Raw genomic sequence first — 12,416 nt, 5'->3', positions numbered from 1 at the left:
GAGCTCACCGAGCTTCTTCCCGGAAACTTCGCAGCCCCGCTCAGCCCCTAACGCTCAGCGCGCGGGCCCGAAGAAGCCCGGTCTACGCGTTCTGGCTAAGTCGCCGCGGGCTCCCGGCAGTAGCCCGCCCGGGCTGAACAGGAGCGCGGGTGAGGGCGCGGGGCGGGCGGACGGGACCTCGTCCGGGCCGCGCTGGGGAGGACCGTCGGCGCGGCATTAGGACCCAGGCGCGGCGCAGGCTTGTGTCACCGGCTCCAGCCGCCGGCCCGCCTTGGACGCCGAGGTTGGGGTCCCGCGGCACCTGGTGAGGAGCCAGGGCGTGCGCGCTGGTGTGCAGCCGTCCCGCGGCTGATCGCTGGGGCCATGGCCGCGGCCACCAGGCGCGTGTTCCATCTCCAGCCATGCGGTGGGTGCCTGCGGCTGGAAGGCCGTCCGGTCTCCGTCGCAGAGGCGTGCTAAGCTGGGACGCGGAGCCGTCGAGGCGCTGGGGGGAATGCGGACGCCGCCGGCCTGCACCGGCCCCCGGCGTGGTGGGCGAGAGGGTCGTGGGGGCTTCCCAACCGGGACGGGGGTGCCCGGGGTGAGTTCAGCCGCGAGGGAGTGGGAGCCCGGGTGGGTACGCGGGTGGCTGGGGGAAGCCCAGGACGACTTCGTGGGCACTGCGCGCTTGACTTAACGCCGTTTTGAAACTCTTAACAGTTTTTGAACCTACGAGGTAGCTGGTGGAGGGGTGGGGGGCTTGCAAATGGCGGGGCGGAGTTGCGGGGTCCCTAGCACCTCGAGCGCCAGGGTCTTAGCGGCCGGGCGTGCAGCCACCTCGGAAAGCCTCATTTTACGTTCTACCCGACACCTTCTCGCCCCTGGCGCTGCGCGGCAGCCTGCCCACTCTTAGGGATCCTTGGGCCTCTGACGGTCCCCTGCGCGGCCGCAGCAGTCTCTCCGTCGCCGCCCTGACACCTGAGGGCCAGCCCGGGGTTTGTACGACCATCTATTTATGTGCACTTGAACCGCCCCGCATGGGAGTAGCATCTCCACCCTTCCATACCCTCGTCATCCTCGTCCTTTGTCCATCCCTGCAGCCTCCGGTGCTAGCTTTACTGACCCCGCCCCTCCTTTCTGGATGCCGCCCGGGCTCCCGCCCCGGGAGTCCGTCCGCATCCTGCCCCCCGACCCCCAGGGTCTCCGAGTCTGGAGGCGCTTTCCTCTCGTGCACGCGGCCCTTCCTGTCGCTTCCTTCCTCGCACAGCGAGGCACAAACAGCCCGGACCATCCATCCGGGGCCCGGCGCTGAGAGCGCGGACAGCTCTCTTCCTCCCCCCCCACCCGCCCCCCACCCTGCGGCATCTCCCAAGAGGACCAACGGCTCCGCCTCCCAGGAGAAAGTGGGTGGTGCTGAGGGCAGGAGGCCGTTGCCGGGTCGCCCCCGTTTGACCCCTGGCGCGTGAGGTTGGGGGCAACTGCACGTGTGATGGGTGTTGATGGCACCAGGGACGGACGTGAGAGTGAGAGCCGAAATGTGCTGGCAGAGCCCCAGCCCAGTTACTGGGCTTGGCAGCGAAGGCTTGAGAGAGGGAGGCCGGCTTCCACAGGGAAGGTGGCCAGACAGGTCTCCTTCCAGACTCCTGCAACCAGCGAATCCTTCCTTCCTTCCCTGGGTATTGTTAATTACTCCTGGAGAAAACATGCTGAGAACATCTCCCCGTCTGCCTCGGTCCTTTCCCACCTGGGCAGCCCCTAGCAGATGGGCTGAAGAATAACAGGCCTGGCTTCCTCTGGCTCCTCAAGGAGCCCCTGTCTTGTACTGTCCCCTGCTCCTTTTTCTCCCAGGGTCTCTGGGAAGGGTAAGAAAGACTCAGCAGGGTTGGTGTGTGGGGTGGGCAGCAGATGTGCCCTGGAGACTGTCCGGGGCTGGTGCATGGAGCTGGTGACAATTCTTTGGCTTGCCTTGCAGAAAACTCTTCTATCATGTCGCAGAATGGATACTTTGAGGATGCAGGTGAGTACATTTCAGGTATGGGTGTGTGTATATAGAGAGCTCCTTGGTCAAAAGTCTCTAGGGGACCTAGTCCATCCACCTGGGTACTCATGATCCTCTGCTGGGGCTGGGATGCCTTTGGATTCTACCCTCCAGAAGGTTGTGATGTGGTCAGAGGGGCAGCTGACACTGCCCTGGACTCTGGCAGATCTCTGGTGGTCCTGTGGTCCTGGGAGGGCAAGCTGCTCCCATCCTGCACTATGTGGACCATCTGATAGCCCATGGTTTTGCTGTTACAATGCTCTGGTTGTCTGGCCAGCTTTTAGGCTAAGTGTTGTGTGTGCCCACATTCCTCAGACCCCGCTGAGCCCTGTGAGGGAGGAGCTGCCATTGTCCCTCTAAAGAATTGTAACCTCTCTGCACCTCAGCTTTCCCTGCTTGCACCAGCCTGGCTCTCTCCCTCCCCACATCTCTGGGCTGGCTCTCCTGAGCCCGGATTCGGGAGCTGGCCTCAGAAGGGTGTTTAGTGGGACAGTGCTTGGACACAGTGGTGATGTGCTCCTACCCAGGGTCCCCAGAGCATGGTGACTGCATGTGCCAGGCTGCTGGTGGGCAGGTTAGGTATGTGATTGGGCTATAGGGTGGAGATAGGGCACGCATGGCATCCCAGGAGCCTTGCAGGGAGCCGGTAGTGTCTGCTGGGTAGGTCCTAGATAGAGCCCAGGATAGGGGAGAAGAGGGACAGTGTGAGAGGCATGCCGGGGAATAGTGGGTGCTGGTGGGGGTGACAGAAGGGAGGTTGGGACAGGTTGGGGCTGGGGAACCAAGCATTCTAAGCAAAGCAGGTCTAGAATTGGGGAGGAAGGTGTTTTTCATGGACATGAGCTCCATGACAAATGGGGGAATGACATCTTTTGACTTAATAGTTCTTCTCTGGGCTCTGGGTGCAGTGCAGACCTGGAGTTAGGGGTCACCAGTCCATGAGGGCCTTGACAGAGGAGGCCTAGTGCCTCCTACCCAGAAAGGGCCCAGGCTGAGCACAGCACATTGGGGGAACAGGGCCTGGGATGTGCAGAGGAAACCAGTGGGAGGGAGTGGAAGTGAGTCAGGGTGAGTCACTGCCTGGCAGGTGGAGGCATGCTGCTGACCCGTCCCTGTTCCTGCACAGGTGTTTTTCAGGCATTGGTGGGGGTCTCAGCTACAAGGGCTCCTGGGTGAATCACAAGTGGTGGACCACAGTGGACCCACAAGACAGTGAGGAAGAGGTGTCAGCTGGGCCAAGAGTAAGGCAAGGAGGGCCCTAGGTGGACTTGCCAGAGGAGGAAGGGTCTGTCAAGCCTTGAAGAAGGCCCTCCAGGGAGGGAAGCCCTCAGCTTGGAGGACAGGAGCTGGCATGCCTGGGGTGCTGGCCGCCTGGCCTGAGGAGTGAGAGATTGAGATGGGCGGCGTGGGACTGGGCCTGAGGGGCCAGGGGAAACAGGGCTGGCTCAGGCTGTCATCCCAGAGGCTGTGGGGAGCCCCAGCAGGACTCAGGGCAGATTGGAACTTTTGCATGTCATCAGGAAGGCTTCCTATAGGAGGGGGCCTGTGTTGGGGGGCAGTTGCAGGAACTGAGAGGCAGACCAAAAGAAAGGGGCAGCAGGCTCTGTGCTCTGGAGTCCCAAGGTGCCATAACATGCCCCTCACCCACCATGGGTGGAGGCCTGAGATGAGGCCTCCTCTGGGGTCCTGTCACCTCTGTCTCTGGCTCTGTTTGTCTGGCTCTCTTGCTTCCTGGGCCTTGTCTGATGTTGGACTAAGGTCTCTCAGCCTCGATGCTTTGCCCCACATGCCCTCCCTGTGCCAATGAGGTCCGCATACTGCAGGGCTCTGGCTTTCCTTGAGTCGCTTCTGGGGAGCCAGACAGGTCCAGGTCCCGCAACCTGGAGGTTCTGAGAAGGCAGGGGCCAGTCAGTCTTAACTACATCATTGTACCATGTGCCTGGCTCAGTGTCTGTGGAATGAACATGTTCTTTCTCTAGCTAAAGGATATGTGTGGCACAGAACAGTGCAGGGTTCCCGCTGCTGAAGAATGTTGGAGAAAACCGTTGGGTGGGGGGTGCCAGCTGGCTGCCATACTCAGGGGGCTGGGCTAGGACCAGATATTGGGCCTAGCTGAGGCTTACTTCCTAGCCTGCTAGAGGCCTCCCTTACCACTCACCGAGATTGCACCAAGTGGGACAGCCCAGGGACCCCTGCTCCTTTGGCTTGGAGCCCCTTTGTCCTGTGTGTAGCCAGGCCCTCTTGCGGGGGTCTCTCTTGGTGGTGGTTGGGGCTCCAGGCTACCTCAAGTGTGACGCGGATGATGCCTCTGAAACCCGTGAGGAGAGCCTGGGGGATGAGGCCTTCGACACGGTCAACTCCTCCATTGTGTCTGGCGAGAGCATCCGTTTCTTTGTCAACGTCAACCTCGAGGTGCAGCCCACCCAGTCCGGTATGGGGGCTGTAGCAGGGACGGGTCAGGGGAGGCACGCAGGGGACTGGGAACTGGGCAGATACGGCCCCGCTCCACCAAGAGAGACCTGAAGGGCTGGGGCCGCCCCCTGAGCCCTCCCGCTTTCCTCCAGCAGAGGGTGAATCGCCTGGCGGCTACGGGCTCCTACACACCTCCCGCAAGGTGAGTGGCCCCTCGACCGGATGGGAGACATTTGGTCCTGGGCCACTAGCTGGGGGTGGAGATGGTTGCTTCCCTGAGAGAGCTCACGCTGCTGCTGGATCTCACACTAGCCCAGGGCCCGGCTGCTGGGGCCAGCCACACTGGTCTTCTCTCCGGGAAGTGGGTGTCGGGTCCTGGTGGGCAGGGTCAGCCGGGGACCACCACAGAGGAAGGACCCAGACAGCGACAGGAGGTCTTTCTTATTTATGGGCCTGTGTGGTTCTGTGTGTGGGGTCCCCACAGTATCTGAAGTTAAAGAACTTTGAGGAAGAGATCCGAGCGCACCGGGACCTAGACGGCTTCTTGGCACGGGCCAGCATCATCCTGAACGAGACAGCCACCTCCCTGGATGACGTGCTACGGGCCATGCTGTGCCGCTTAGCCCAAGACTCCCACAACACCGAGCCCGACTGCAACTTGGACCCGCTCATGGCCATGCTTTTCACTGATGCTGGGGCCCCCACGGAGGGTAAAGGTAAGGGCTGTCCCTCTGCCTGGGTGGGAGGTCAGAGAGGTGGGGCCATCTGACCCTCCTGTTCCTCCACTCTGTCAGCAGTTCACCTACTGTCAGATACCATCCAAGGGGTCACTGCCACAGTAACGGGGGTGCAATACCAGCAGTCGTGGCTCTGCATCATGTGAGTTGCCAGGCCGCCACAACTGGCCTCCCCACGTCACCTTGGAGCCAGGCATCCAGTCCCTGTGGAGGCTGGTCCGCTCAGTTTGGGGGGAGAGAGAGTGAGGAATCCATCCCCTTTGGTCTTTTTTTTCCTCCCTAACAGAGGTCACTGGGGTCATAGTTGGGGGCTAGGGGAGGGGGGGCCCCAGCTCCCAAGGGTGGCAACTGTGTGCTATGTGCCCTCTCTGTCCCTGCCAGCTGTACCTCCAAGGCCCTGCTGAAGCGGCATGTGTGCATCAGCCGCCTGGTTCGCCCGCAGAACTGGGGGGAGAATTCCTGTGAGGTGCGGTTTGTCATCCTGGTGCTGGCCCCACCCAAGATGGTGAGGAGGGGTTTCGGGTGGCTGCTCTGTTTCCCAGGAAGGAGGGTTCCAGGTTACCCTGCCCTCTTCTTGGGGGCATCTCTCCCAGTGCTGGAGGCACCACAGTCCTGGCCTCTGAAGGCCACATTCTCACCCCCTCTGTTCATCTCCGCCCTACTGGGGTTTATTTGAAGCATACTTGCTAGGTCTTCATCAAGCCCTAATTTCCCCAGAAGTTGCCCAAAAAGTTGTATTTCTTTCCTGACTGAAAAGAGATACTTTTTAAGATTATTACTGTTCAAACATAGGGGCCTTTCTTTGGCCTGCCCAACCCTAACTCTTCTAGTTGGCTATGATTTGTTGACCAAAGATCCCTACTCCTTCCTGGGGCATTTACCCCCTGGCCAGGGGCATCTCGCTTTTGTGGGGGCTGAGACTTATACAATTGGGGGAATCTTCTTTTATGGAAAAGGATTTTAAAATCATGAATAGAAAATGGCTAGGGCCCCTCCCCAGGCCTGGGAAGGGCCTTAATGCTTAAGAATCCATTGGCTTCTTGATGATTCTGCCCCTGCCTCTGGTGTAGACTCAGAGCTTCGGATGGCCCCTCCCCAGGCTTTCTCTAAGCAAAGGGGGTGCTAACGGGATCGTCCCTCCCAGGGCTTTCATAGACATGCTGTGAATCTCTCCAGATGTTACTGTGCTGGGGAGAGAGGAAGGGCATTTAGGGCAGTGGGCAGCTCATGGGTCAGAGGGAGTGACAGCTGACAAGGTGGCCAGAACAGCTGGAAGGAATAGAATCCCTAGGATTGAGTGGCTAGACTGGTGCCTTGAGACAGACCAGCCATCCTGACACCTGGCTCCTCCTTGGGGGAACAAGCCTGCTCTAAAGCTACCAGAAAGCACAGTGTGCACGGTGCAGCCCCGGGACTCGCTTTGGACAGCACGGAGGGGGTGGATGCTGCCCCCAGGGGACCTAGGTTGGGGAGGTGAGACAGGCTGCTGTGGTAGAGGTTGAACATTGAGTTCATGGACAGGGTTGAGCTTGGCCAGGCAAGAGGCAGAAGGCTGGATGGGCCTGGAACCCCTCTGCAAATCATAAACCAGCCGACCGTGCAAATGCCACCAGTGTAAAGTAGCTGGGTGAACATTTTTTTCCATCATCATGATTTCATTATCCACAATTACACAGATTTAATACCTGAGTTTATTAAAAAAAAAAATACTAGGTTGATGGTAGTTCTAGTGATCTGCTGACCTGGTGGAAATCGTGGCAGGGTCCACTATGCTTGAACTTTGGGGGACTACACCCAGGTCATGGGGAGAGCACCTGCCACGTGTGTGGGAATGTCTGTCCGTGAGTGGCCAGGCCGGGGCTGGGCACCCTTCGCTCTACAGTGGCTACAGATGTGATTCTCTTGCCCCATCCCCAGAAAAGCACCAAGACTGCGACGGAGGTGGGACGCACGTTTGCCACCATGTTCTTAGACATCACCTTCCGCCAGAAGCTCCTGAAGACCCGCACGGAGGAGGAATTCAAGGAGGCCCTGGTACATCAGAGACAGCTGCTCACCGTAATGAGCCACTGTCCGAGCATCAGCATGAAGGACTACAGCATGAGCTCCGCCTGCACCCACAGACCCCCGCAGGTGCAGGGCAGAGGTGGCCTGGGCGGGCAGCACGGGGCAGGGACACAGGGCTGATGGGCTCATGTCCTCTTCCCAGCCCCCACGGCACAAGGACTTTCTCCCCATGGGGAGGGGCATCCGGGAAGACATCGCCCGCAGATTCCCTGTGTACCCGCTGGACTTCACTGATGGTAAGTGGCCCGTGGCCCTCCTGGAGCTCAGCCTGTAGCTCAGGCCCCAGGCCTGTCCTGTGTCCCCAACACACCCTCCGCCCTGTCTCCCATTCCTAGGCATTATCGGGAAAAACAAAGCTGTGGGCAAATACATCACCACCACCCTGTTCCTCTACTTCGCCTGCCTCCTGCCCACGATCGCTTTTGGGTCCCTCAACGATGAGAACACGAATGGGGCCATTGGTGAGGGGTTGGAGCCTGGTGGGGCATGCCGGGTGGAGCCCAGGGCCACGGTTCCCCCCTGACCAGCCCGCTTCCTCAGATGTACAGAAGACCATAGCTGGGCAGAGCATCGGAGGCCTCTTGTATGCACTCTTCTCTGGGCAGCCGCTGGTGGTGCTGCTGACGACCGCACCCCTGGCCCTCTACATCCACGGTGCAGTGGGGGCGGCAGCGGGGAGATGCTTCCTGAGGTCCCTGGTCCCAGCCTGGCCCTGACTGCTCACTCCTGTCCCGCCGCCTGCAGTGATCCGTGGCATCTGTGATGACTACGATCTGGACTTCAGTACCTTCTATGCATGGACAGGCCTGTGGAACAGTTTCTTCCTCACGCTTTATGCCCTCTTCAACCTCAGCCTGGTCATGAGTCTCTTCAAGAGGTGACAGGGCCTTCCCTAAGCTGCTGGGACTCGCAAGCAGGAGGGAGACCAAGGCCAGGGGCCTGGGTCAGCCTCCATGCCAGCCTCTGAGGCCCTGTTAACCCTAGAGCAGATGGGGTGCCCCCACCATATCACTGCTCCAAGGGGAAAGCCTGGGACCCTGGTCCTCTTCATGGCAGGAGGTAGGGGGCCATGCTGAGGCTCGGGGAAGCCTCCCCCCTAGTAACAACTCACCCCTTCTTATGAGGCATATCCCCTGCTGGCAGGTCAACGGAGGAGATCATTGCTTTGTTCATTTCCATCACATTCGTGCTGGATGCTGTCAAGGGCATGGTCAAAAGTGAGTGTATTGCTGGCGGCCACCTGCTGCAGGGGAAGCTGGGTTGAGATGGGGGGCTATGGACTGTGCCCAGAGCAGCCAAGAAGCATGCAAGCGCTAAGGTTGCTTCCATGGCCCAGGGTGCTCTGGGAGCCATGACTGGCCAAGAGCAGCAGGCCCACATGCTAGAGGATGACAGAGCTGCCCTAGGCAGGATCAGAGGCACTGGGCCAAGCAGGATTCGCTGTCAGAAGTGGACAAGGGCAGGCTGTGGGGTGGTGGGTAGACAGGCAGGTCAAGGGGTCCTGGCTGACAGAAGGCCAGCTCTCTCCCCTCCTCCCCCCAGAATCCCTTCCTCCCCTCGGGGCTCCTTCACCCCCACATCCAGGAGGAAGCTGCTGGGCCCCAGGCTCCCAGAGCCCAGATGGCTGAGTCCTGTTGGCCTGTATCCATAGTCTTCCAGAAGTACTACTGTGGCCACAACCCCGGGAACTACTACGAAGATAGGTCTTCCCCGGTGAGCCTGCTGGGCCTCAGCCCCAGCCTCAACAGCAGCCTCCACGCTGCCCTCAACACCAGCCTCCTGGCCGGCCCACCAGAGCTGCCTTCAGTGGGCAGCCAGGGCCCCGAGCCCCTGGCCCGGGACACGGCTGTGCTCAGCCTCCTCATCATGCTGGGGACACTCTGGCTGAGCTACACCCTCTACCAGTTCAAGAAGAGGTGAGGGGTGCCCCCTCAGGGTGAGGGGAAGGGAGCACAAGCCGCAGGCCACGCTGACACCCACCTGCCTCCCTAGCCCCTACCTGCACCCCTACATGCGTGAGATCCTGTCAGACTGTGCCTTGCCCATCTCAGTGCTTACCTTCTCCCTCATCTCTTCCTACGGCTTCCAGGAGATTAAGAGTGAGTTGGGACTAGGCGTGGGGTGGTGTGGGGTGGGGTGGGTCGCTCTGTGGGGGAGGAAGGCTTGAGCAGGGGCCTGTACCCGGCTGCAGTGGGCAAGTTCCGCTACAACCCAAGCAAGAGCCTGTTCGAGATGGCCGAGATGCACTCGCTATCCCTGGTGGCCGTCAGCGGCGCCATGGGCCTCGGCTTCCTCCTCTCCATGCTCTTCTTCATCGAGCAGAACCTGGTGGCTGCCTTGGCTAATGCCCCGGAGAACAGGTTCGCAGGGCTGGGGAGGGAGGGGTAAGCATGTGTCCAGCCCTCCAGGGGCCACGGGGCTTTGTCCACATGTGACCCTGCCTGCTGCAGGCTGGTAAAGGGCACTGCCTACCACTGGGACCTCCTGCTCGTCGCCATCATCAACACCGGGCTGTCTCTGTTTGGGCTGCCCTGGATCCACGCTGCCTACCCCCACTCCCCGTTGCACGTGCGGGCACTAGCTTTGGTGGAGGAGCGTGTGGAGAATGGGCACATTTATGAGACGTGAGTGTGAAAGTGGCCCCTTGAGACGTGAGACCAGAGTCACGTGGACCCTGAGGTGGGGGGTAGCCCTGGGCCACATATGACCTAAGGAAGGATATGGCTCGTGGGATAAGGGCCCAGAAGTAACAGAGCCCAGGAAGCACATGTGACCTGGGATGGACACGGCCCTGTGGACCAGGCCGGAGGTGACCCAGTGCACTGGAACCTCGCAGGATTGTGAGTGTGAAGGAGACGCGGTTGACCACCCTGGGCGCCAGCATCCTGGTGGGCTTCTCCCTCCTGCTGCTGCCCTTCCCGCTACAGTGGATCCCCAAGCCTGTGCTCTACGGCCTCTTTCTCTACATCGCGCTCACCTCCATCGACGGCAACCAGCTGTTTGCACGCATGGTCCTGCTGCTCAAGGACCAAGTGAGTGTCTGGCCCTGAGAGTGAGGGGTGGGGGTGGGGGAATCTGGCTGCAGACCTGCCCACACCTGGCCCCTGCCACCCACAGACCTCGTACCCACCCACCCACTACATCCGGAGGGTGCCCCAGAGGAAGATCCACTACTTCACAGGCCTGCAGGTCCTGCAGCTGCTGCTGCTCTGTGCCTTTGGCATGAGCACCCTGCCCTACATGAAGATGATCTTTCCCCTCATCATGATCGCCATGATCCCCATCCGGTACGGGAGGGTGGACAGCAGGCAGGAGGGACTAGGCTGGGCGGGAGACGGTGGGCTGGAGTGGCTACCCTCAGCCTGTTCCTCCCTGACCCAGTGCTTATCTTCCTGCCTGTTCCCCCTCCCCTCAGCTACAACCTGCTGCCCCAAATCATTGAAGCCAAGTACCTGGACGCCATGGACGCTGAGCACTGAGGTCCTGGCTACCAGGCCCTGGCCACACCCCATCCGCCCATCCCTCTGGGTCTTCCCAGGCTGGCTCTGTGGCTGTGTGTGGGTATCTTGGGGTGCTGCTCTGTGCTGCACCCCCTCACAGCTGTCCCAACTGGCCTAGGGTGTCTGGGCATTGAGGGGGCTCCAAGGTGTGTGTCTGCTCCTCTTCCCATTAGCCTTTTGCTTTGGGTCCGGAACTCTGCTCAGGGCAGCTTCTGCCCAGGGTGGGACTAAGCAGGACGGATTTTCTTTTGATAAAAGAGCCTGAAAGAGAAACCATTTCCTTGATTGTGTAAGGAACTTGCTGTATGCGCATTAGAGAATAAAGCTCCTGTTTCTATGCTTCTACATACCGCCTCCATCCATGCTGCCCTGCCCCAGCCACTGAAGGCCACCTGAGGGCCCTGAGGAGGGAGAAACCCTCCCAGGGGAAGTGGGATAAAAGGGACTGATTTGTTGAGTGCCGCCTAAGGGCTATTACTTCCAGCTCCACACAGTAGCTCAACAGGGAAACGTGGAAGATCCAGGAGGCCTTTGTTCTGCCATGTTGCCAGGAACCTGCAGGGAAAGTGGGCTTGGGGCCAGTGAAGAGCCCAGTGGCTGGTACGGTGGGATGAGCACATTCACGGTGCTGCTTGCAGGATGGGTAAAGTTTAAAGGGGACAGAAAGTGTACTGTGCATCCAGGACAGAACTCTGAGGAAGCAGCTGAGGAGCAGACACAGAGGGGTGCCCTGCTCCAAGTGCCACGTGGCAAGTGATCCTTCTTTGGGGCCCCCACCCCAGTAGCCTGTGTGTTTCCTGCAGGTGGGGCTGTGTCCAGGATCACCAGGCAAGGAGTAGGCAGGCCCCCCAGCACCCCACACCTGAGTTCCAGCCGGACACCACCCACCCCAAGCAGACAACTCAGCGGAGGCTGAGCACCACCACCGGCACTTCCTGAGGAAACAACCCAGCTGGGCTTCACAGACGAGAGGGGAGCAAAGGGATGAGGTCCGGTCCTCACCCACACGTGCTGATGAATTTTAGGGGAGGAAACAACTGTTAAATCTAGGCCCTGGGCCGTGCTGCTAGGACTGAGGAGGGGATGTAGCTTAAGCCTGGGAGTGACACACCAGCATTAAGGACCCCCACCCCGCAACCTGCTGCACACAACACGCTTTTCTGATTGTCCTTGGGGTTGGGCACCTCCTCTCTACCAGAGTAACACCTGCAGGAAGGCAAGGGAGCCACCCCGGGCCTCTGAAGTCCCTCCCAGGGAAGGGCTTCACCAGGACACAGTAATGGTCTGGGGTAGCTGAGCCGGGCCGCTTGAAGGGCTCAACTCAGCTGGCCCCCCAGGCTGAACCGTGGCATGTCAACCCAACTGGGGTCAAGAACTCCATCCCTCCTCCCTGCCATAAAAATGAACCTGGCGTTATAACCATAAACCAACATTTTAGCTGCTCTAATGTACACCAGAATAAAGCAAAAGCACTCAACATCCCACACTGCCCGGCCCCCCAACCCAGCAAACACAATAGAAGCCAGCTGGGTGGTGGCATTGCTCAGTGGGTGGGTGGGCAGGCAGCAGGGATGTGGCACGGAAAAGTTCAGCCCATGATCAGAGACTTCAAGGACAAAAAGAAAGATATAATACTCCAGCTAGCAAGGGCACACGAACAGCCTCGACACAGCACTGCCCTCG

General features: G+C 59.9%; 1 protein-coding gene across 1 annotated transcript; it reads left to right on the top strand.

Moving 5' to 3' along the window:
* Positions 1-440: 440 nt before the first annotated feature.
* SLC4A11 (solute carrier family 4 member 11) lies at positions 441-11,045 on the top strand. Its single transcript, XM_036825924.1, has 21 exons — positions 441-580; positions 878-974; positions 1,952-1,996; positions 4,296-4,448; positions 4,585-4,631; positions 4,914-5,145; positions 5,224-5,308; positions 5,548-5,671; positions 7,084-7,299; positions 7,376-7,469; positions 7,569-7,694; positions 7,774-7,887; positions 7,978-8,110; positions 8,377-8,450; positions 8,885-9,149; positions 9,226-9,332; positions 9,425-9,593; positions 9,684-9,857; positions 10,070-10,265; positions 10,351-10,520; positions 10,649-11,045. Exons 3-21 carry the CDS (start codon positions 1,966-1,968, stop codon positions 10,710-10,712), a joined length of 2,574 nt encoding a protein of 857 aa, XP_036681819.1. The 5' UTR covers positions 441-580; positions 878-974; positions 1,952-1,965; the 3' UTR covers positions 10,713-11,045.
* Positions 11,046-12,416: the final 1,371 nt, after the last annotated feature.

The sequence above is a fragment of the Balaenoptera musculus genome, chromosome 15 (assembly GCF_009873245.2).
Source record: "Balaenoptera musculus isolate JJ_BM4_2016_0621 chromosome 15, mBalMus1.pri.v3, whole genome shotgun sequence".
Taxonomy (NCBI): domain Eukaryota; kingdom Metazoa; phylum Chordata; class Mammalia; order Artiodactyla; family Balaenopteridae; genus Balaenoptera; species Balaenoptera musculus.
This window is presented reverse-complemented; position numbering and strand designations above follow the sequence as displayed.